A 26,237-nucleotide genomic window follows, 5' to 3' on the forward strand; every position below is an offset into this window, starting at 1 on the left:
CTAAGGATAAAATTGCAAAATATATAAATGCATAAGATAGCATTTGTATAATGTATGTGTGGCTAAGACAAGTCTAATTTCTTTATTGTTACATATATAATGGCAGTTTGTATCAGAAAATCCATCCAAATGAATTTAAATGTTTAAGTAGGAAAATCATAATAGATCAGTTTTGTTACACTAAGTTTTGTACACTAAGTTGTATACACTAAGTTTTGTCAACTTAGTGTTCTATGAGAATATAATTGTAGTTTTTCAAGCATTGAGAAATGAGATACTTTGTAAATTGCATAAAGATCATTTGGCATGAATATAAAAAAATTTAAGATGAGATTTATTGGCCAAGTATGGCTAGAAACAGAAAACATGATAGCAAGGTGCAAAAACTGTGAATATAATTTAACTGGTATGTTAGATTAGTTTCACTTTTTCCCAGAAATACAGTAAGAGGCTGAAAAGATGTGAATAGTCTTGCTCCAAAATTTCTGAATACCCTCTAATGGACATACAGTATAAAAACAAATAAGTATAGTACTTCAAAAATAAAGTTAGTTTTTATCAAATTTTTCTGCAATAATTTACAAATATGGAAATGAATTATATACTTTCTCAACTATTCATGCAATAAATGAACCTAACAAGTTTACTTAAAAAAGTTTGTAATATTCTTTTGTATTACTTGCAGCTTTCTTTTCAATTATTTCCTCACTTTCATAAAATACATACGTCAGTAAAAATTTTTCTAAGCATTTTCTCACTATGCATTTAAGCATAGAAACAGTGCATCTTTATGAAAAGCAGGTTTTATTAATTAATGAAAAATTTCTGTTTTGTCTTCATTTTGTTCAACCCCTTCATCTTTCTACCAATCATTTTCTTTTATAATCATATTGCATATTTCGATAAACTCAATAAATACTGTAGTGTAGAAAGCCCTGTTACATGCACTCTAGGTGATATGATTAAAGATAGAACATTATAAATCTTCCAAGAATAGTGTTCCCTTATAAAGACTGCTGTTCTAAAAAAGCTGCCAACACAGCCTTCATTTAAACAAACTGTTCTACTATCTGGTGCTCTGTTAACAGTAGTCTTGTTACATATAATACATAGGGGAGAAAATAGGTGCTATCTTAAGTGAACTGCTCTCTTAACTGGACTTGACTGTATATTGATACAAAATAGCTCTTACTTCATTGAGCAAATTTTAAATAATGATAATTAACCTTAACTCAGTTTAAATTTCACTCATAAAAGAATTATTTGCATAAATTGAAAAAGAAAAGAGTAATTTAGGATTTCAACCCTTTTTTCGATATTTTCAAGTTAACCTAAATTTTCTTTCTTTTCTGTTACAAAAATTTAATGCTTTAAATACATTTATTTATATTTTTATTTTATCATTCTGTATAAAAAATATAACTTATATTAATTAAGTATTTTATAATATCTGTGGTAATGGACTAGAAATTTGTTTAGCATGCAATGGACTAATATATTTATACCATCATATATTATTTATGTAGACAAGCAGCATACATTCATAAGATGATAATATAGCATGAGATTTGTAAACAAACAGAAAAGTATTAATTATAGAGTATATAAATTTATTAAAATTTACATGTAAAAACAAAAATATTTAATTTTGAAATTAAAAATATAAGCTCTGCAGAATAAAAATTATTATTCAAATGTTAACTAATCTAAATAGTATGTTATATTAACNGGTGCCATCTGGTGACAGAAATTAATATTAATTACTACAAGATTAGTTATACCACATATAACTAAATATTGTTAATAATTAAATTAGAAACTTCATATTGCTAAAATTGTACTAATCAGAGCAATAAATTACAAATTAATAAATTTGTTGTTGACAAAATTATTAATAATGATTACTAATGCTGTTAATAATTTTAATAATTAATAATAATTGAAATAATTAATAATTTAGTACAAATTTTAATGATTATTATAAAATAATAATAGATTTTAATAATATATTTACATTTTTAAGTGAATCACAATCAACACCTGAACCAACTCAAGTGTTAAGTACACAACTATTAGAAACTTGCATGGACTTAATGGCTAGATTTACATTTGGCATGTGTTCTAATCATCCAAAGAGGTAAAATATTATAAAATTTAATCCAAAATCAATCTATTTTGAAATATATAAATAAATTAATATTTTACAGGGTATGAGAAGAAAAAATTAATTTATAATCTGTTTTATATATTTGAAGAAAGTCCATTTGATCAAAATAATAAAATCAATTTAATTCTAGATCTTCAGTTGCTGAATTTCTTTTGGAAAATGGGCAAACAGCAAGTTGGCTGGTTGGAAATAAAATTGTTACTATTACAACAAGTGGATGTGGAACTAAAGCTTTTAAAAATGGATTGTGTGAGAAATGTTATGCTCTTTGCAAAAATGTTTTGGATGATGAGTCAGAAAATGGTAATTATTTTACTTTTTAATAAAATGTTGATAATAATGAACTTTCAAAAAATGATAATGAAATATTGTTAGTGTTTATGTATTCCATCTGTATCTATAATTCACTTGCAAAGCTATATATGTCTACTGCAGGAAGGTCAAACTTGTGGTGGAGTGAATGCTGCGACTTTATTCTTCTCCTCCTCATATCCTGTTGTTCAGTCAATGATTAAAAATATTATCTTGATCAGTGTTCAAGTTAGGAAAGGCATTATTAAATTTAAAAAAAACTCCCATGGGAGTGGGGAGTCAATTCTGAAATTTCAGAGTTGACTTCACATCCCCAGAAAGTGACATAGGAATTCTTTAGCTGATTTCATATCACCTTTTCTAACTTGAATATTCCCCCCCCAAAAAAAAATTAATTTTAATTGATTGAATGTCATTTGCATTTCAATAACTTAGGAAAAAAAGCTCAAGTAGTTCCTTAGTTATGGTTAGATTTCCTGATTTTAAGTCAATCAAATTACAATGTTATTATTTTATTGTACTTGAGAGAATGTTTTCTTTAACATTTAATTAACAACTAGTTTTGTTAGATCTGATTAATTTTATATTTTAGTCACAGTTTAACTGGCATGCCAGTAACCCAGATTTCTGGCCTGCTGGTCTCCCATTTTTATGCAGCATGCCAGTCATTCCATGAAAATACACTTGTAGCTGTATATAATACTTACAATTGCTCAGTAAAAACAGTACCTATATATTCAGTCACCATCTGTACTGAACATACTAATAGTAATTTTTTAGTAAAAAAGAGCACTGGTTAAATGTTTACTGTAATTTTTCTTGTTTATAGTATGCTGCATAAATATTTTGCTTGAGCTTGTTTTGCAGCAATTTATATTTTACATATTTATATCAAAAGAAATTTAAATCCTTTTCAGGTAAAACACAAATTTTAAGAATAAAAATATCAATTGTTGTTTTGAATGTACCTCTCCTTTAACAAATCTTGCCCAAAGGGCAAGACCTATTTTCTGAATGAGGGATATGCGTGTAATCGAATTAATAAACGCAATTAGATTCACGTAAAGATCATATTTCATTTACTGCACGTCAATAATAGCAGCATATATCAATAAATACAATAGAAATAAACAACTTACTTAATACTTCAAGTATATTTTCAAAATATTAATAATAGGCTTGTTTAATATTTCAAAAACTTTATGTTGTACTATCGTGTTTTTTGTCAAATTTTANTTAATACTTAAAAGAAACAACCAAATCCATTGTGGAACAATCAACAAGAAGGCGACATCGCTCTGCCGTTAATCAAACCACCAATACTGAAATCAATTACAATTTTTCACGAACAAAGGATGATTTACTACTTCATCGTCAATTACCAGAAGGAAGGTAATTTTTGTTTCCATTTAATTATCTGTACTAATAAAATTTATTATTCCTTTCTTACTTCAGATGAATTATTAAAATTTTCTTGTTTTCTTCTTTCTTAATTATTAATCTGAGTTCGCTTATTATGAAAAAATTATTACATTATACACTTACTATATTTTTATAATTCAGATTAATGGAATCACTTACTTCTATTTCTGAACTTAAAAGTTCAAGTTCCAAAGTTATATTGACTAGCAGTTCTGTCAAATCATCTGAAAATACTTCAATTATTAAACCTATTGATGATTTAACACCAGGTAATAATATATTTAATAAAAATTTTTAATATATTTTGAATATCTATGCAAATATACAATATAACAGTCTTTTTGAAATCACTTCTTTTAAACAATTTTTAACTTATATTTAAGTTTTATTAAAAAATGAAATCTCTAATTTGTTAAACTATCTATACATAATTTAAAATTATAATGCATATAACTGCTTCTTAAATGCTTTTTACTGAAAGAATAGTATACATTTCTTCCCAGAAATTTTTTAAAACTTTGTCATTGCTTTAACATGTAATTGATTAGTGTTCATATTAATTATTAGTATTAATGAGATTTTCTTAGATAAGATGATGATTAAAAAAGCATTAAAACAACTAAAAAAATTACTTGAATTAAATTAATATTTATCAGTAGCATAAATAATGTTGTACTAAATATCTAACATAAATATGTATGCATGTGTATATTGGTCTTAGTATTTTTTTTAATCTGAGTATTTACAAAAATGAAACTTCATAACACAAAAAAATTGCTTGGACTAAAGTTTACAGGGAGTATGCTTCAGGAGTAGGAATTCTTCAGAATCCTAGAAAAAATACTGTTAGGTTCCCACAGTATTTCTTGGTGTTCATTCATGCTAAATTTGGTGAGGATATGTTGAATAGTAAGAACCCTTTTCCTATTTGGATTGAGAAAGGGCCGTATGAAGCATACCATGACTGAAAACTGGCTTTGATAAATAAATACCATCTTCACTAAATACCTGTCCTTGACTTTTGTTCATTGTTGTGAAGAATGCCAGAATGATGGGAAATTGGAGTTGTTAAATTGTAAAAGGAAAAGTGCTATCACTTAGAATTAATGGGTTTTCACCCATTAATTCTAAGTGATACATGTAAATGGGTTTTCACCCATTACTTACATGTATGTTTAACAACACAATTAATGCCAGGATCTTGACATTAATTATGTTGTTAAACACAGTAAATGTCATGGAACAAGATTAGTTATACCACATATAACTAATCTTTTTTCCATTAGCCAACCCTATTTTTAGTGTCAAGATTCCTGATGAGCATGACTACAGACAGCAATGATCTTTAATGTTAACTTAGGTGGTGGAAGTTCATTCATCTCAATTAGGTACAGAAATTCTATTGGATAACTCAATAATACATTGCTAGGTATTCTTGAGCAGTTGAGTTTTCTCCACACAAAATGTTCTCAAGAAGTTTATGGGAACAGGTAGAATACAACTTTACTTTTACATTTTGGCAACAGTCGTTAAAATGAAACTTTTTCAACACATTCAAATTTAGTGATTCAAGTTTCTTCAGGTTCCAACCTATTCTAGAGCTAATTTCAGTCTACTGTCTAGATGTTGACTGTTGCTTTTTTTGTGCATGTGCATGTTCATTTTTGTGCAATGTTAAATAAGAAAATGAATGGTTAAATTAAAAAATATGTATACTGTAATATAATTAGTATGTTAATTAAGATAAATAGCTTACTTTAACGTAAAATTATTAATTATATCAGGAAAATAAATCAATGAAAAATAAAAGCGATTCTTAATTTTATTTTATTCAAATTTATTAATGTTAAAAAATAATGCAAAAAGTGAGAAAGTAAGATCAGTTAAAACAAACTAAACTAACTAGATAACACATGAGCACCAAGTTAAGTGGAGTGGCAAACTGTGTTTGCCATTCCATTATGCTTGAACCATTGCATCTTTCTGAAATCTCTCTTTAGCAGCATCATCTACAAGTTTGGTAAGCGCTTTAATTTGATACTTGAACTGTATTTTTAGCCTCAACCATTTACTCAAATGAAGTTGGACAAACTGAAACCCTCTTTTAATTAATATATAGATTTTTTTTTTAACTTTCTTTTACTTGCCTGAAATAAAGATCCATTTTACAATCAATAAAATATTACATTTACAATAAGCATTGCAACTAGATTATATGCACTAATAATTCAGTAATACAGTAGAGCATCGTCTCTCTGAAAGCCGATCAACTGAAACATCGGTTAACCAAAAGCGTTCCAGTCAGACTGTGTCATGCTGAATTGAACGTTTTTGATACTAGATTAACTTCCAAAATATAATTTTTTTGTTTTTATATTTTTCAATATATTTATTTTGTTTGTACAAAATAAAGAAATAATTTTTAACGATACAATAGCCATGATTATTATTTTAAAAAATTTATGTTAGGCTTAACTTCAATGAAAATTCAATGCGAAGCAACACGTAATGGAGAAAAATTTCAACATAGGATAGGTTAATATATTTTTTCGTACATAATCGGTTATCCGAACAACCCCAGTCCCCAATTGATTCAGATAAACGACGCTCTACTGTAATAGACATTTTTGGTTGTACTGCCCAATGATCACATCAGTTCACATGAGCTTCTCAGCTCATATAATCTTTTTAACATTTAAAATGCTTCAAGACTAAATTACATACAGTATTTAAATGAAAAGCTGTTTTATATGCAGAAGAGCATGGAAATAAAGTTTATGAGCATTATTTATTTTATGACACTTATATTGCCTTGAAACAATTTAGAAAGGCAATATAACATAATGAAATTGATTTTAAAATTTTTTCTCTATAAAAAAGAATTTTAAAATTTAATTTCAAAATCATGGTGTATCTAAAAATGAAGAAATATGGATGTATTAGGACTTTTGAAATAACAAATTCCAAACAGTATGGAAAAAAATATCAACATGAAAAGTGATGGGCAAATGAAAACTTAAAAACTAACTTGGGAACATTTTCTTTCTTTCATAATGATGATGAGATAGCCAGATGTCTGAGACAGTTAAGGCATTAACCAACTGCTCAGAAGATCTGGGACTGAACAAATACTAACATACAAAATGGACTGCTATAAAAAATTCTTGGACTTTCTCGTCCAAGAATTTTTTATAGCAATCCATCTTGTATGTTAAGCTCCATCTCCCAGCATCTTGCCATTGCCGTTGTGGGCCTGATCAATCCCACAATGAGTGTGATTAAAAGAGGCCCTCTTAGTGACAACAGGATGGAAAGAGAGAAAAATGAAAAACAATGGAAACTAATGGGAATGAAAATAATTTGGATTACAATTAGAGATGTCAACATCTAATGAGGATAAAGAGATGAACTAAAAAAAACCAAACATGTACACAAACACACAAATTTCTCATTCATTTTCAGAACATTTTCAAATAATTTTAAAAAATTAACCAAAATTCTTTATTTTCCAGAAAATTCAGTATGGTTGGCAACCTTACATTTAACTTTTATAAATATTTAAATAATACATAAGTTAGATTTTTAAGATATAATTAATAAGTAACAAAAAGTATAGAAAAGAAGAGAATAAATATCAGGATTTTTTTTTAATAAATTGTGCATTTGAGATTGATTGATATATATATATTTATACATAACTGATATTATTGAGAGGGTCATCAAGAGAGAGGATTTTTATTCTAGGCCCAGAGAAAACAGGTGCCATTGTGGTTATTACCCTGTAAAATTATTTACACTAATGAAAATAAAATCTTTAATATTGCTATTATTAATAAAGAAACATTCTATGTATTTCACTTATTCAAATAAAATGTAATGAAAGGGACCTACTCTACCCCAGTCCCGATATACACTTTAGATTCCCTGAATACAGATATCAGTAATTTGAATAACTCGTTATTCAAATGATTAATTTCCATTTACTAAAACATACATCAGAGAACGATAAAGTAAATATTAATAGTTTTATACCGCTGTAAGCGATCCATATTTCAGTCCAATTTATATATAATTTTTCATAGATAGCTGGTATTAAAATCTCATTTAACTATCAGATCAGCCTGCTTACAATGAAGTGTCATTGAAGTTACAAAGAAATCAATAGCAAAAGAAGTGAAAGTGCTGCAAGTAATTCAGTTCAGTTGATTTGCAATAATCATAAGTTATTAAAGGATTAACAAAAAAAAGGAGTTTATAATTTAAACAGAATTTCCTTATAAAAGTTTGACTTTTATGACTGAACAGTGGTGCCATCTGGTGACAGAAATTAATATTAATTACTACTAAATTTTGTGTTTCTTTATATTACTTGATTACATATTAATCAGTGATTCAAGTCTTCATTTGAACAAAATGCTATTAATAAATATAATGAATTTATTAACTTAATGGATATTGTATAAACTTATCATTGCTAAAAAAAATCACTAAATTAATTTCAAAAACTTGAGATTAATGATATTGTTAATATAAATGATTTCAGTTCAGATCTTAAGAAGCAAAAATTTTATGAAAGTTGATCAATGATTTCCTGATTGCGAGTAAAAGAATTCCAAATTAGTTCTCAGAAAAACTGTTGAATGGAATTTTCTTATCTTACTACATAATTCTATAATTATTTAAATTAATCCATTAAGTTACTTTTGTAAATATTTTATATAGATTCTAAAGAAGAAAAACTTAAAAATGCCAAGTGTTCATCTGGAAATTTATGTAGTTGTTGGTGCAATGGGTGGGCTGAAATATTTATCAGGCGACCAACTGGCAATACGTCTTGGATGTTTAGAATTCAAAATCGTTTATTTTTGCCAAATTGCCCTCCGGTGAGTTTAATTGTTTAACTAACTATAAATAGTTTATGAAATTCTTAGATATTTTTCATTTATATTTGATATTTGGATTTTCGAATATATTATTGTAGATAGAATAATGAATTAATACTAATTTGAACAAAAATAGAATTGGGAAAACAGAATAGAGATCATTCTCAGAAAAGTCTTTGAATGGAATAGTTTTGTAAACACTACTTCTATTCAAACAGTTTTTAAAAGGTCAGAATGACCTTCTCTCATTAGACAAAGATCTAATTGACAAAAATATATACTTTGCAGCAATATATTTATTGTAATTATTTTGTTAATGAAAAGGAATATCAAATTAAATAAACCTTTATGTATTTAAATTTGTCTCTAGAATCAATTGAAAATATCATTTAAAAAAGGATTACAGTATAGTACAGTCTCAATAATCTGATGGCATATGGGATCAGAACAGTGTCAGATTATTAAAAGTAGGTGGAATTTAATGGTTTAATTTAGTGATGCCATGAATAGTGATTTTGCCGAATACCGAATATTTGGCTAAGCTCTCAGCCGAAGCGCTGAATGTTCGGCAAAATATGTGTACATTTTGCGGGTGACAGGTTATGGCCTGTCTCATTGCAGTGGGTGCAGTAGTGACACTGCAGGCACATTTGTTTTATTTGCGAGTAGATCGTGTCATGACATGCATTATTTGTTCATTGTTGCATCAAATTGTGTTACTAATAGTCCTAATTACTAAAAAATATCACTATTTGTACCACTTTATATGAAAACTGTTCACCTACATTGGATGGTAGACCTTTACAAGTGATGGTCAGCAAACGCAAAACAGTACCCAAGCCTAACAGAATTTGCTAAGATTTATCTATTGTCTCCCGGCAGTAGTGTATATAGTGAGAGGCTATTTTCAGAAGCAGGTGTAGTTTATGAGGAAAAGTGCAATTGTTTGCTATCAACAAATGCGAAAAAATTGTTTTCATTCATCACAACTTACCACTGATAGATTTTAAGTATTAAATGTAATAATTTGTGATTAAAACAAATACGTTTTTGAGTAATATGTGCGTTTTTTTCATGATTTGGTATTTGGTATTCGGCTGAATAGTATGCAACATTCAGCTGAATACCGAATATTAAAAAAAAGTAGCTGGATAGTAGCCGAATATGCATGCATCTCTAGTTTAATTATTAGGAAAGAAAATATTTGTTTATTTGCATGATATTAGTACATTGCATTAATAAAAAAATATTTATACATCATATGTTACTGTATTTTAGAGTTGTCAAATTAATTGTCAGTCCTTTTTAAAATAATTTTCAGTTGTCTTTGCCGTTTGTCATCTGAGTATGCTGCCATCACCAGTATTCAGTGTTGCCAAGTTGGTTTTCCACCAAATTTAGTTGAAAATTGAAGTGACCATACAAAATTTAGTGGAAGGTCCAATATTTTTGCTGGGAAATTTCAGGGACTGGTTTTTATATCAATATTTATATAGTATTGTGTTGTTTGCATTTTTCATGAACTATAGAGGCAGCGCATTTTTACAAAATTGCTACTTTATCTGGGTCAAGATCATAGGACCTTATATCTGGGTCTCTTGTAGTGTTACCACCCATCCAGTTTTTACCTGGACAGTCTGGGAATTGACTCACTGTCCAGGTGAACTATTAATTTTGTCTGGAAATTTCACAGAAATTGTGAAATTATGATGTAACAAAGTTCTTGCAAATATTTTTACAAATTTACATTATTTTAACAGTGAAAGAACTCGCACTCATTGAAACTTATCTACAATTCTGCCATGTTAGTCTGTTTACACCGACATGTGGCACGCAACCTGTAGATCTTTTTTTCATATACTACGATCAAACACGTCTCCAATATCCAATAGAGCTAAGTCATTTGTACCTGTTCTTTCTTAATTTAGGGTTACTTACATTACTCCTTCACAAGTCCCTAGTCCCTAACTGCAACTGATTTAGAATCAGCATGCAAGTTATTCTTTGCATTGTAAAGTGCGTCAGGAACTTCTGTTCGAACAAACCTGACCTGCCGTCCGGGTCAGCGATTTTGAAAAGGTGTCAACACTAGTCGCTTGTAACTAATCAACATAAAATTAATCATATACTGCATTACAGTTCAATATAATGATGTATTCTGCTTGTAGCTGTTTATTGAGAAATTTATAGGAGAATAATTATTGCTAGTGGGACATGTCATTACATATGATGATATAGAATCAAATGAGAGAGATCATTCTATACAATTGTGCTCTTTGCGTTAAAAAGCATTAGCTTTGACATCTGTCCCATCAGGGCTGTATTTACAAGCAAGTTATGTTACCTTTTTGCTTAAGGCCTCAAGTTTCAAGGGCCTCAAAAATTTTTACAGAAAAGAAAATTGAAGTTGTTTTTTTTTTACAAACCAACAAAATATACTTTAAATACTACATAAAATAAAAAGTAGTTAATATGTTTATGTTAATTCTTTTCTTTTTATGATTGACTTCTAAAAATGTGATGGGTTGGTAAGGGGCCTGACACAGCGTTCGGCTTAGGGCCTCAAAATGCTTAAATTCGACCCTGTGTCCCACACAAAATTACTGACATTTTAAATATTAAGGAAAAATCTTTTAAAATTGACAGCATAACTTGTTCATACAAAGCTGAACAATCGGGAAACTTTTTGCCAATTCTTAGTAGTCTTTCCGTCAGTTATATTTATGAGCTCCACATTCTGATTTCCAAATAATCATCTGTTTTTCATGTGGGAATAGACGAAAACCTATATTGTGCAATTTGGAATGGAACAGAAAGCTTTCCTTTTCTATTGCTATTCATTTTTACTGTTGACAATACACAAGAATGATTCAAACAATTCAGATAAAATAGTTCTGTTTTTAAACACCAGAGAGGGTGCATCCGGTGAAAAGTGTGAATAAGCTACCCTGCCTTTTTTTGAGCAATCTATCATTCTTTAACTTCATCCCCAAGCTCAAATGTTCAAACTTGGAATTAATTACATTTAGTGGAAAGATGCTCAAATTTAGTGGAAGCTGAACTAATGGGAATTGGTAACAGTAATGGTAATACCTGCAAGTCAACTGGTGTCGAGTAACTGGATGTGTCGAACCAGCAAACATACAAATTACTGAGATTGTACTAGTTAAAAAGACATAGTTATAGTTAGTCAGTATAGTTAAAAAAAAAATAGTAATAGATGTTTCTATCCATTACTATTCTTGTTTAACTAAAATTTTGAGATTTGAGTTTGATCTAAATTGTTTTTCTTTTAATAATTGCTTTTTTTAGGATCTTAACCTTCCTGATATTTCAACATTACTTCTACCTCATAAAACCAATAGAGATTTAAATATAGAAGACAAATGTGACAGTGAAGTCGATGATTCTTCTTACTATGATTATCAGCACTTATCAATGTTACCTTCAGATCCTTTAGAAGATATTGCAGAACAAGTTCCTTCTACAAATAGTGAGATAGATACTGGTATTATTATTAGCTTATTTTTTTTACTATTATATTTGCTATATACTTTAAATTTATATTCAGTATTTTTAAATGTTACTATTTGAATAAATATATACAAATTTTTATATTAAATTCAGATCATTCAGAATCATCAGAAAGTCATTCAAATGTTTCTCATCAGAGATCTAATTCTCCTTTGAGAAGAACTAATTCTAGTCCAGAAATGAAAGGAGAGTGGAATATATGTAGCAATTCAAATTTGAAAAGTAGTGAAGATGGTACACAAACAAAATCAGAAAATACAAGTCAAACAAATGAAGACTCTGTATATTCAGAAAATGTCTCTGATTCAAATGAAAGCAGAGAAATGGCACCAAAAGTAATAGAAACAGGATTAGGAGAACAACAGACAAAATCAGTGATTCGAAAATCTCCTCGTAAAGAAGATAAGTGTATATCTATTTCTGAAGAATCAAAACCACCTAAAGCAATTCCTAGTTCACCTCGGAAAGAAGAATCAAGATTAAAATTACGTCTCGATCTCAGTAATGTAAGTGGTTCTGCATCATCAGAATTAAAATCTTCTGCTAGTCCACCATTACCTCACTCAGCAAGTCCTCAATTGGCTGTTAGGAAAACTAAGTCATCTCCTACAAGTCCTCCGGGTAAAACAGCAGGTAAAAAATATGAATTTTCAAATTATTTAATTACATATATATATATTTAGATGGATAGTTTTTTTATAATTTTCACTTCTAAATAGTAAAGTATGATAGACATAATTTATCACCTATCTATTCAATTTTAAATATTTGCTTTTGGAATTTGTAACACTTTTATAGACACTTTATATCATTGATTTGTAGGTTTATTTTCATTCACATAATCTGTGTTTTTTGCATTCAATGTAACTCTAATTGATAACTCTAAAAAAATTCACGCTTTATTTCAATATGTTCTTCTAAAATCTTGGACACTTAATATATTATTATTTAATATATTAAAAGACAAAACAGAGGAAAAATTCATTAATTTTATTATCTTACAGTTAATATTATAGTGCTCTTGAGAAGTACATAATTATCAGTTACTTTATTTTAATTGCCATATTGTTCTGAATATAGTAAGACATTTTTTTTTTTAATTTCTTCTTCTCAAAGTAAAGGATTGTGAAATTTCTTTCTAACTCATATATAGTATGACCCTTATACAGAGCTTTATTAAAATTTTGACAATAGAGGTTTATTCTACTCTACTCACGTTGCCAATATGATACTTCTTTTATGTAATGTAATTTTTTAGGCAAGAAAAATTGAAGATGTAGTTTATGTTTAAAAACAAGGTTCACATTCCTATTTTAATTTTGACATACATCAATCAGAGATGGTATAAAGAATTTGATAGATGATATCACTGAGATCAACATATAATAAGTAAAGCATATACAGTAAATCCCCCTATAACACTGTTGATAATTCCGTATTATATTAATTCCATGTTGTACGAGCCACTTAGATTTTACAAATACGTGAGCCGGTCACAGTCCGGCACATGTATTTGTAAAATCTAAGTGACTCATACAACATGGAATTCATATAATATGGAATTATCAACAGTGTTATAGGGGGTCTACTGTATTTAATAACATTAAAATGTTATCAATATAACAGATATATTATTGGAAACTTTAAACCAGAGAATTCAATATGATCATTTCTTATAAATCTTGATATTTTCTCCTCTCTTACTTTTTTCAGATACTTAGAAAATGTTAGAAAGTGCATCCATCAATGCCTAAGAATACATTCCTGGAAAAATTCATATTAATAATCAATAATTAAATTCTTTAAATGATGAGCCAATCAGCCATAAATAGCTGAAGTGTTCTGATAAGTCATTAGATTTGCTAATTTCTTGTCTACAATCAGAGTTTGAATTAAGGTTTTAACATGAGATGTCAATGATAGTAAGAAACAATATGATAAACTATTACTTTATTCCAAGACTTTGACTGAACTGTTCGATGTAATTATTATGTTCTTTTCCTGCGTATTTGTGTTAATGAATTTAAAAATTCTGATTGGAAAGTTGGTTCTAAGAAATGATTAAGTTATGGCATGATATTATTTCTTCAAGGAATGTTTTTAAAACTTTCAATATTCATGGATTTTATTTTCTAAATCTGACTTTTATGGAACCCTACAGTAAACTGACTTTTAAATGCAATTAACTTTTAAAAATTTAACTTAAAAATGGTATATGTAATTTTAGATCAATTAGAATTATATATATACATATATAATTGTAATTTAGTATATGGAAAGTTTTAAAGAATCAATAGTGCAATGGTCTGCAATGGTCAATTTTTGTATTTTGAATAAAATCAATTATTGTAAAAACTAAAACTATATTTGTAGATCATACAATTTCTATATATAATAGTTTGACTTATTTATACAAATTAATCATTACTTGTAGTAACTATAAAACAAGAAAATTCAGCAACGAGTGCTTAACTTTTCTGGCAATATTTAAAACTACATATATGGTGCCATCTGTTATCATATTTTTAACTATTATAAAATGGCAAAAAGCTTAATTTTGAGGGTAGGGATGGGTTTTATAAAAATTGTAAATGCTAATAATGAGTAAAATCATGAAGTCTGACCATACTGGAGATATATACAGCCCCCTTTATCTTTATCTCCCACTCCCTCAAACTTTAATAGCCAAAATTCAATAGCATTAATCTCACTAATAAACAAACCTCTGTGCAAAATTTCAGAAAAGTTTGACAAAAAGCATAGGAGTTAAGATTTAAACAGGGTGAACAAAATCATGCTACACACACAACATCCATACATACAGAAAATAACCCCAAAATTTTTTTGCATTTCTCTAGGTTTCAAGGTCCCCTGAGTCCAAAAATGTAAAAATCTGGATGGGTTATTTTTTTGACTGTTCACCATACTTTCCCTATGTTATATATATCAGCCAGGAAAGTAAAATAATAAAAGTTTTGCTGCAGAGATGGCTTTGTTTTGTTTCACTGATTTCACGTATTTGACGTTCAGAATTAAAAAATATGTTATTTCATTGTTTCACTGAAGTATAAAAATAAGGAAAATAAAAGAGAATTTTAATAATAGGGAAAAGTTTGATATTAATATAAGAAATATAATAATTTATTACAAATTTTAGCTATTTACAAAGAAGGAAGAATACTGTTACTTTAGAAATGTTTTAATAGGCTCTTTTCATCCTGTAAGCATTAAGAAAGTCTTTTATCCATATCCATTACGGATTCATCCGGACTCAGTGGCCAGGTGGTGAGAGACAGGCCCAACGTATCTGGAGCAGATTGCCCTTGAAAAATTTTCTGAGGTGTTTGAATCAGATTTGAACCCAGATCCTTGGAGTGACAGGCTGACACCTTTGCCATTTTAGTATTTAGCCATCTTTAATGAGAAATCTTTTTATAACATATAAAAACAAATCCCGATCAAAATGGCAAAATAACGTCTTAGATATGTTTTATTTAATTATTTTTTATTTTCAAAGATTAACTCATGATGATGATTAATTAGTAAAATAAATAGAGTGGTAAATATAAGAAATAGAAATTGAATATATTGTATCAAGAATAATAATAATAATTCAATTTTACAAAATTTACATACAAAATTGCTAAGGCATCATGATCCTTGTCCATTTTTGGATGCCCTTTAAAGTAAACAGAAAAGGAAAAAAATAAGACTATTTAACATATAGAGTAGTTTTTTTCTTTTTAAAAATACAAATTAATGAATATTTATGTAGAAGTTGATGTAATAATTAATTAGAGCAGAAAAGCTCATAAAAAGTAATGTATAAAATACAATGATTGGAACAATCATATAAGTTAATTATGACTTTGAAATTTTTTCATTTCATTTAAATTTTAATTAATAGTATGAAAATAAAATATAAATTTGATAATGTAATATCGTGGCATAGATTGAATTATCATAAAATGATACAATGCATATTGACTATTTTTCACTTCATAGGTGTTTTTTTTACATAAATTGCTTACATTCAAAGCTAGCTAGCAAATTTTTTTTAATGGTAAATTGTTTAAATAAGACTAAAATAATTTTAATACAGTAGAACCTCGAAAACTCGGCTCTCGATAACCCGGCACTCCGGATAACTCGGCCACACCCTGGCAGAGCAAAAAACTCCTTAGTTAATTAATTTTCGTTATAAACAGCTTTATAAAAGTATAAAAGCTCTCATAAAGTATTTTTCTGAGGTCTGTCTTATCAGGTAAATTACTGTACACAGTGTATTCATTAATTTTCATTTTCATGTAGTAAAGGCTCTATGCCTTAATAAAGAATGTACTTTTCCTTTGTTTAAGGGTATTTAGGCAGTTTATTCTCTGTTATATTCTCAAGTAAACAATACGTACAAGTACAGTACAGTATTTTCTGAGGAAACACTCGTACTTATTTTTTTTAACCCCATTCCCGATAACCCGGCATTTTCACAAACTTGGCCACCCTTCGGTCCACATTAGGCCGAGTTTTCGAGGTTCTACTGTATATGTGATTATACTATTTAATGGCTATGATAATTTCATTTTAGGACCTCGATCTCCTCCTCCTACAAATTATTATAGAGATAGAGGACATACTATTTCTGTAATGAGTCCTGTTCATAGTAAAAAATTGTTGCAGTCATCCAACAAGGTTTCGTCATCTTATCGTGAAATGTATCGTAGTGGTCTTAGTCCTAGGTAATACATAAATACATACAAAATACAAATTTACATCAACCATAGAAAAATTTTCCTAAAATATATTTTTGGTGTGAAAAAATATAATTTTCAATACATCCTAAATTTAAATTAAAAAAAAATTTTTTTTATAGTTTTGTATTTCTCCAATTATATCACAGTGCAACATTTGGTACGGCTTCTGATAAACCGGTGCTATTACCAAAAACCGAGGTAAATGTTTTTTAATGGAATAAATAAATAAACATTTCATATTTGTAATAATTTCACGTAATTTTAGGTTATAAATCGTGCCATTAAAATGATCGACCACACTCCCGCATACGAAACGCACAAAATCGGAGTTATTTACATAGGACCCGGTCAGGTACGTAAAATTTAAGTTAATAAATTTATTAAATTTAAATTAATAGCGAATGTTTTGTATATCTGCAAATTTAGGCAAATCAAGAATCTGTTATTCTTCGCAATGAGGGTGGATCCATTCGGTATACTGAATTTCTACACGGATTAGGCACGGTAGTACAGATAAGTGAAGTTGATCAAAGGAAAGTTTATCTAGGTGGATTAGATAGCAAAGCTGATGGAAAGTTTGCATATATTTGGCATGATGACTTAATACAAAGTACATATTTATTATTATTTTATTTATAATATCTAATCACTGGATTTTATGGGTTATATTTTAGCTAGTATTAATAAATCCAGTGATTATACATTTGAATTAATATTATAATTGGGCTTGTTATTGGTTATATTTATATTTTTGCATTTTATAAATTTTTAATTGTTATTCATTAGCATTTATATTTTCTTAATGCCATAAAAAGAATAATCAGTTAACAGAAAAGTTACATGTGTACCTTGTATATGTAATAAAAATAAAATTAAAAATTAAAAGAAAACTGAACAGTATATTTACTTTGACAATAATTTAGAAAAATATTTAAAATTGTTCATTCATCTATAAAGAGGAAATTAAAATATATGTATAAACATTATGGTTATATAATTTAAAAACAAACTTTGTAATCAAATTTTTAAATTGATTTAAATAAATATTTAAAAAATTGTTTATAATTAAATCTCTCAATAAATAATGTGAAAACAATTTAATTTTTTATTATATTATTTAGATTTTTTTCATCGTTATTGTTACAGAGAAAGGACATTACCTTGAAACTAGCTATTTGTTATATTATAATGTAGTTATAAAATAAATAAGATATAAAAGGCCACAAACATAACTGATTATAATGATTTCATGAGAGAAATAATTTTCGTTTCAGTTGTTTTTCACGTTGCCACGATGATGCCAAATAAAGAAATAGATCCAGCAGGTAACATGAAGAAATTACACATTGCAAATGATTTCGTTACCATTGTTTATAATGAAAGTGGAGAGGACTATTCTTTAGGAACGATTAAAGTAATTTTATTTTTATTATTTGAATTTTTTTTAAGATATGTTTTGTTCTTTCATTGTACTATACACAATTGATTTCTGATAAGTTCAGATTGCTTAAGGACAAATTCTGTCTAGATTTTTGAAGGTCTCACACACCCATTACAATACATACAAAATTAAAACACGCTTTTTTTTTCTGTTACTTTGTTTAATTTACAGTTAGATTCTCAGAAGTAAAGAGAATAGTAAATATTTTAACAGATTTAATTCAAAAAAGTTTTTATTGAAATTTTTAATTATCTCATCCTTAGCTATTTACAGTTTAAATCTAGCTATTGAAAATAACAGCTGAAATAAACTTTAAAATGCTTTTAACTTATAAAACTTTTATTCCCATTAAAAATTACATATTTTGAAACAATCATAATTAATAATAGAATAAAATATTTTTATATGAATATATAAAAGTAATTATACAATAATATCAAATCTTTCCCAGTATAAAATGTTGAAAATTAACGATAGTACATTTCTTTATTATTTCTTAATAACATAATAATCTTTAATATACTTTGATTTATTTTTTTCAATAATATTTGATATATACTTTTTAAATTAGCTTCTCTTTGAGGATTAGATTCTATTTGTTTTTTATTATTGTTTAATATAATTTTCTTGTAAATTCTGATTCTTAAAACAACATTTTTAATGCAGTATTTTAAAAAAAATTAACTAATTTTAAAATATTATTTTGAATTTTATTACAGAGCCAACTAACGTCGGCGTGTGTAATTATTTGTCCCGAAGATTTTGGGTTGAATGTAGTAACAGTAAAGTTAAAATCAGGTGAAACAAATCTGTAACAAAAACCTTTGTTTTAACTGAATTATTATTTTATTAATATTAAATTTTAGAAAAGTTTGTACGAAACCAAAGTAATATATATTTTATATTTTAGAAATAACCGAGTTTGGACATTTAGAGCCTCATATTGTTTCAGACGAGAGCTTACCTATATTTGTTAGGCAGCTTGCTGTTCATGCTAATGTGAGTTTATGGAATTCTTAGTTATTTTATTAAAATAAATTATAAAAATAGTAAACTTATGAATTACTTATGTAGTATTATGTAACTACTACAGTAATTTAATTGATATTTATAAAATTATATTATCTAGCTTAGAAAACAGGATGATATTAAATGAATATATTTTAAAAAGTTTATTTAATGTAGACATAATGCGTAATATTAATTAGATAACTTTTATCTTTATAGTTGATCTCAATGATTACTGTGTACAAAGAAGGAAACTTAGATCCATATTTCTCAACTTGGTTAGAAAGATTAAGAAAAATTAAACAATTGCACGTAAAAGCAAGGCAAGAGACCTCCACTGAAGAATGTTACATAGATTCTTCAGGAGGATTAGAATGTGCCCGCCATTTAGAAGATTTTACAGATTATGTATAACGCGAAAATGTTTTTATCAAGACAGTTTATAATTTATTGTTAGCATTGAATTTTTGCAGTTGCTTTAAACCTATATTTTAAAACTAAAATTATCTTCAACTAGTCTTTTGTTTAAAAAATTTATGAAAACCAATATATATATACATATATATATATGATCAAATAAAAAAAAAAAAAATATTTTGTACTTATCGCCAGAAATATTATTGTATTTTGTTCGTAATTTTGCAAATTATTAATATTAAAACTTCGTCGTTTATTGAAGACACAATTTTTATACCGGTTAATTGTGATTATTTTCATTTTAAACAATAAATCTGACAATATATATTTTTTTAAATATTAAACAGGTAAACTAAAGCCTCATAAATCGCATTCTTTTTGATAGCATTAATATATTAAATCTACAAAGAATCTGTCAGCAAAACCTTATCTACATCTCATAGAACGATAGTCCTTTTTTTTAAAACTTCTCATTCTAGATAAGCTATAGTTATTTAACGACCTTCCAGAAAATGGGAAAAATCTTTTACAAGGACGCCAGGGGAGGTATCACCTTCAGCAATTTTTGGCAGTATATCATTCGATAAAAGACTTCTATTGAATTGTAACTTGTTCCACTCCGTTAGAAATGGTTGACACGTCATCTTGTACAATTGAAAGTCACTCAAACAAATCACGAAAGTGTTACAAAGAAGCACAGGTTTGGACTTTTGTAAGAAAAAACATCTGCTACATTTCAATAACAACTTCAATTGATTAATGGGACTCTAACTATCGATGTCTTGTTTCCAGGTTGTCTGACCCAATCTATCAAACTGTTTCGATTTCTCTTAAGGAAAAAAAAAATCGATTAAATGGAAGCACAGGTACATCTAGCAGTTTCAATATTTTGATATCAACTAAAAAATTTTCCGTTTTACTCAACTTTTAAAACCTGTTTTATCGGTATTTTTGCTTGGCTTGTTTTTATTAAATGTGTACCTGTCTTGAGCTTGTGTAATTCACACATGATTGCCTTACGTAACGAATAAGGAAAACAAATTCTACCGAAAAAAAAAAAAAAAATTATAATTTTGTCCAGGTTCCAAAACTCGAAATTCAAAAATAAAATCTGCATTCCACCGTGTAATTAATCATTATAAATTTACTACCTGTTAAATTATGAAGGAAAAATACTTTTAATGCGTTTCCCCCTTTTAGCCTTTCAGAATTTACTTGCCGATTTGGAAGATATCCAACTTTTACATTATAAACTTTTTTACTGTTTTTAGAATAGGTCTATAAATCTTGTTCAGTGACGATGATAATTTTCATTCAGATTTTAGAAGCATTTAGACAGAGTTTGCTAAAAACCCAATGAGTTTATTTAACGTTTCAGTGATTTATACTGTAGATAAGTTCTTTTTTTTTTTATTAGTTTTTATACCGTTTCCGCGCTTTAGAATGTACATGATCCGTTTCGTTTTAATTTAAAATCTATGCATGTTCCGTTACGTTTTTTTTCTTTATGGTCAAAATATTATTAGAATCTGTTTTAAACCCGTTTTAGTGAGTCACATTTTACGTCATTCAAGTATTGAAAAGTATACGTAGAATGCTAACGAACAACTTTTTTAATACGCTATATTATATCATTTATAATAATAAATTTAAAATATATATCTATGTGCGTGTGAATATTTATTAACACTAGATTACTAAAATATAGTGAAGAGGACGTTGTTACTAAAAAGCTGTCTACGCATTTTATTTAATGACACTAATGTGATTGCAAATTAAACACTGAACACTAAAATTAAAAACTGACTCTGTTACTTTTTCTTAAGTTCTTTCACTGTTTGGGTCTTGTGTTGTCGCCCGTTACGTATAAAAACCATCTCACACGTGACAGCTTTGATGGACAGAGTGCACAGAACTTCCTCTTTTCTTCCTGTTGAACTGAAAAGCCTGGGGTGTCATCTACGTCGAGAACGTTCTCAATATAGAGATTGCCTAAGTGTAGGAACTTTCAGGCGCTCCACGAGCTCTTCGCACAACTATTTTGCGTACTGCTTTCTTGACACTGGCTTCTTTTTCCACATTTTATGGCAATACAATGCATACTCATTAACTACATTAAGCATGCCAAAGGAAATGCGTAAAGGCCATCTTTGGTTCACGCTGCACGGTACATGCATTTGATGAAAAGCATCAACAATTGTTAAGTTGTAAAGCTCAACAGAATAAAATCTTAAATGAGGTTATCTGAAGTAAAAAAGTTTTTGTGCTAGAAATTACCATTAATACTAAAACATTCGTCTCAGATAACAATATTCACAGCTAGTTATTCAAAGACCTTTGTTAACAATAATTAAACTTTCCAACTCCGGAAGATTTAACATTTCTTACTCTCAACAATATCAAAACACTCATCTTGATTATCTTATCGAATAAACACGGAGAGGAAAATGGCGTCGATTTAGTAATCCGACATTTTAAACATTTTTGTCAAATTCTGGGAGTCTTCCGGCGAACTACGTATTGTTATTATAGTACTGTAGTTTAAATTTCGATTTCTGGCACTTGTTACTTCATTTATAGGCTGTTATTGAAGACTATGAGCATTACAATAAAACAGAACTTTCACTAATCATTTTCACCGCGTAATGTTATCACTTGGTTATTGTTATCAGTACAGGCTAAGTGATTACAATACGGGCCATCTAATCTATATGTTTTTATTTCTTATTTTACTATCTATAATATATTCTATACACATTAATCGTGATTAAGGAAAACGGTTAGAGTTATTGCCATTTAATATCTAGATACAGGCCTATTTTTCCTGTTAATATTAACTTAATCCTTTCTTATTTTACACACGCTGCAAAGAATAATTTCCCTATATATTAGTTTTTATGTATATTATGTGTTCTATCTAGCTTTAATATAAATCTTATCGTATTAAATCTACTGTTTACAGAAAAACATTTCAAAAATATAAGCTTATTTTATAGAAATTCAGTTTTCTGTCGTGCCGTCGCCAAGATACAATTTTCTACTTCAGCAATTGATTTTGATTCGTTTTCGTACAAAGGTATTAAAAAATTTTTTATTAAGTTATAAACCTATTACAAAGAATTTGCCATTACGAATCCAGTTTACAAGGAGAATTGGAAGTAAGTAAAGCGTTCTGTTTAATTCTCGTCCATTGTGAAAGCCTTTTCATACAGAGAACCACAGGAATTCCTAAAATCATTCTTCCCATAAAAATATACTCTCCAAAATCCGGTATGGTACAGTTATACGATCGATAAAGGAATACGTAATCTTTAAATCGATCTCGATCGATCGATCGATGCAATTTAATGACGCCAATCGTTAATTTAGTCCTTTGCGTTTCTTGGTTTTCGTGGAAACCGGTTAAATTCCCTTCGATTACTAAAAATATAAATCGAATTTTTGAATATGGCAGAATATATCCTACATATTAGACTTATATAAATAATTTTCTACTTACCAAAATCACTAGTGCAATAATGATTTAATAATTCCGTACGCACGCAACGGTGGCATTCTGCTAATTTCACAATTAAAAATAAATATATTATGAATAAATAAATATAATTTTTTTTATCGAGAGAGAGAGAGAGAGAGAGAGGTCAAAATTTTATTTTCGATTATTCTAAAATTAGAATTTGTTAAAAATTCTCACGCTGGCAATCATTTTTAGATTATGGGAAGAGGAAAATTTTTCTATTTATTATCGATTATATTAGAAATTTAAGGACATTTTCTCGTGTTGAATACTTAGATATTTTATAATTAAAATATTTCTAAAATTATCCCGTAAAATACTCTAAAATTGGAAATTTAAGGAAATTATTATTCCCCCCTCTAATGAGAGATTTGAAGGGGAAAATGTATTATTTATTTCTAATATTAGGGAAATTTCTATTCTCTCGATTTTTTCCCATTTCGATTGAAATCTAAAAAAAAAAAAAATTGATTTTTAAGTTAGGGAAATGTCTGTAAATAAATTACTGCAGTTCTAAAAAAAAAAAGAAAGTTTATTTTCAATGTTTTCTTTTTTAAATGTCATTAGTCAAGAAAAAATTATTCAAACGTGAAAATAGTTTGCGTATAATTAATTGCTTGTCATTATAATAATTCATACCTAAATTATAACCTGACAAAGGTTGAAGATCGTAACGAAATTCGAAATTTTTTCCGGGTGATAAGCGTTCAATAATAATCACCGTTTGACTATTTTGGGAATCAAAGCATCTCCATCGATCCGGATGAAGTCCATCTTTAGGACTATATATCACGTGAAGAGCAAAACGGAATTCCGAATAAATAATCCCCGAACTCTTTGGGGATATTGACAGGCACTGTCTAAATTTAGGGAAATTTGAGGGACCCGTAAATATTAAACGTAGAGCTCCAACCGGATATTTCCATTTGACATATCCCTGTTGGCATCGCAAGTGAATGACCTTTACGTAGCGATATCCCGATCCGCTAGAATAAAAAAAAAAAAAAATAGTAGAACTTGTTACTCGAAATAAAAATAATAATAAAACGCAGAAATATTATTCACCTTCCAATCCAATCGCAAGAATCGCTAGGAATTATTATTTTTTGGCACGAAACAGAAAAAATTAATAAAATTATAATTAGTTTCCTTAACAACATTTAGAATGTTAACTCAGTTACCGCGAAATTGGCACTGGGGGACATTTTCGGTTATGTCACCAAAGTTGTGATGTCATCGGAGGGACGTTCAGCCGGCGTGACGTCACTAGAAACGACACTCGTTGAAGAATTAACCGTGTTGCGGAGGTTGGGGAGTGCTTATTGATCATTTACATTTGCATAAAATTATTTCACTCGCGCCTTTAACGATTGAAACGCGAGATTAGTAGTTAAATTACATTTTTATCCTCTCCATTGTAATAATTTTCGCTTCGTCGATTAATATTTTTAATTTCACCTCGAATGACCCTTTTCGTTCTACCAGACCCACCTCTATACTAGTCTCCTCTATACTAGTCTATTGAACATCACCAAAATGTACAGCTACTGCAGTAAAAAAAAAAAAAGAAAATTATCAGAAATAATAGCGATTAGTTCATTCGTCCGGAAAATTATATAGCATAAAGGAATATTTTCAATTATGTTTCTGGATAGGCTAGTGTTTTCGGTCGTTAAGTGTCAGAAGAAGAGGTGTCGTGTTTAAAATAAACATTCTACGTCATTTATTTATTGATGAAGTGAAGAATTTAGAATAGCTTTTTTCATGCTTTCGTGTTTTATCTCCGTTGTTTCTTGTTGTAAAATATTAAAAATTTATATACATTTTTAATGTTTTAAATTTTAATATTTTACAGCAAGAAACTATGGAAATAAAACGAAAGAATTGAAAATGCTATTCTGAATTCTTTGCTTCATCAATAAATAAACAACGTCGAATGTTTATTTTAAACACATCACTTCTGTTTTCTTCTGATGCTTAACAACCAAAGACACTATTCTATCCAGAAACACGCCTACACACATACACACACACACACACACCCACACCCACAACATTATATAGGTATACAGTGCAACCTCCATTAACGGACACTCCCGATAACGGATACCTCTACTTAACGGATAGCTATTTCATTTACAATTTACCTCTAAATAGTGGACAAACTTCTCGGTCTCGACGGTGTCCGCTATTCGGAGGTTGACTGATTGATTATATAAAACGCTAATATAAATTGAAAAAAATAATTTTTTGTCATTAATTCGAGTATTTATAAAATTTAATAACACTTATTATGAGAGAAAAATTAATTTTAATTTTAAATTCTGAAATAATCCCCAAAAACAATTGTAGTGATATTGGACTTACTTTTTCCTCCCCCCATTGCGGTCTTGTCCGCCCGTATCCAATCCTATTTACAAAGAGTGGTAATAGTAATAAATAAGGGGTTGTAAACAGGGAGAAGAAAGCTAAACAAGAGAAGAAAAAGAGGTAAAATGGGAGAGGGACGAGAGTTGAAGGAAAGTCAGAGAGGTGGGAAGACTGTAGAGTTAATTAATGAAGAGAGGAGAAATGACGGAGTTCGAAAGTGGACAAGGAAGGATAAGAAGGATCTGGTTAACTGCACAGGATTGAATTTTAAAAATCTAAATTTTTAAGTGGAGGCTTCAAGGTTTAACATTATCTGTTCAAATATACCAAGCCCAACAAGATAATCCGCACGTGACTTTATCGCTATCAAAAACACCTAATCTACTTCGGGAGGAACTTTCCAAAAAACAAAAAA

General features: G+C 28.4%; 2 protein-coding genes across 2 annotated transcripts in view; one reads left to right on the top strand and one right to left on the bottom strand.

Moving 5' to 3' along the window:
- The window catches only part of LOC111639480 (tuberin-like), an 85,026-nt gene extending 64,948 nt beyond the window's left edge, over window positions 1-20,078 (top strand). Inside the window, exons 27-41 of the mRNA XM_023385371.1 lie at window positions 2,024-2,137; window positions 2,298-2,470; window positions 3,730-3,871; window positions 4,043-4,170; window positions 8,624-8,784; window positions 12,097-12,292; window positions 12,412-12,951; window positions 16,904-17,054; window positions 17,189-17,267; window positions 17,335-17,421; window positions 17,496-17,679; window positions 18,344-18,483; window positions 19,230-19,308; window positions 19,421-19,509; window positions 19,738-20,078. Of these exons, the coding sequence (XP_023241139.1) occupies window positions 2,024-2,137; window positions 2,298-2,470; window positions 3,730-3,871; window positions 4,043-4,170; window positions 8,624-8,784; window positions 12,097-12,292; window positions 12,412-12,951; window positions 16,904-17,054; window positions 17,189-17,267; window positions 17,335-17,421; window positions 17,496-17,679; window positions 18,344-18,483; window positions 19,230-19,308; window positions 19,421-19,509; window positions 19,738-19,932 (2,458 nt within the window). The 3' untranslated portion in view covers window positions 19,933-20,078. The remainder of the gene's footprint in view (window positions 1-2,023; window positions 2,138-2,297; window positions 2,471-3,729; window positions 3,872-4,042; window positions 4,171-8,623; window positions 8,785-12,096; window positions 12,293-12,411; window positions 12,952-16,903; window positions 17,055-17,188; window positions 17,268-17,334; window positions 17,422-17,495; window positions 17,680-18,343; window positions 18,484-19,229; window positions 19,309-19,420; window positions 19,510-19,737) is intronic.
- Window positions 20,079-22,942: 2,864 nt separating this feature from the next.
- On the bottom strand, window positions 22,943-24,290 carry LOC111639481 (meteorin-like protein; the record flags this gene model as incomplete). Its single annotated transcript, XM_023385372.1, has 3 exons — window positions 22,943-23,355; window positions 23,435-23,494; window positions 24,092-24,290. Coding segments are annotated over 3 exons (552 nt in total), but the record flags the coding sequence as incomplete, so codon positions are not given.
- Between the last annotated feature and the right edge of the window lie 1,947 nt (window positions 24,291-26,237).

The sequence above is a fragment of the Centruroides sculpturatus genome, unplaced genomic scaffold (assembly GCF_000671375.1).
Source record: "Centruroides sculpturatus isolate CEXI.00-Female unplaced genomic scaffold, Cexi_2.0 scaffold1297, whole genome shotgun sequence".
Taxonomy (NCBI): Eukaryota; Metazoa; Arthropoda; class Arachnida; order Scorpiones; family Buthidae; genus Centruroides; species Centruroides sculpturatus.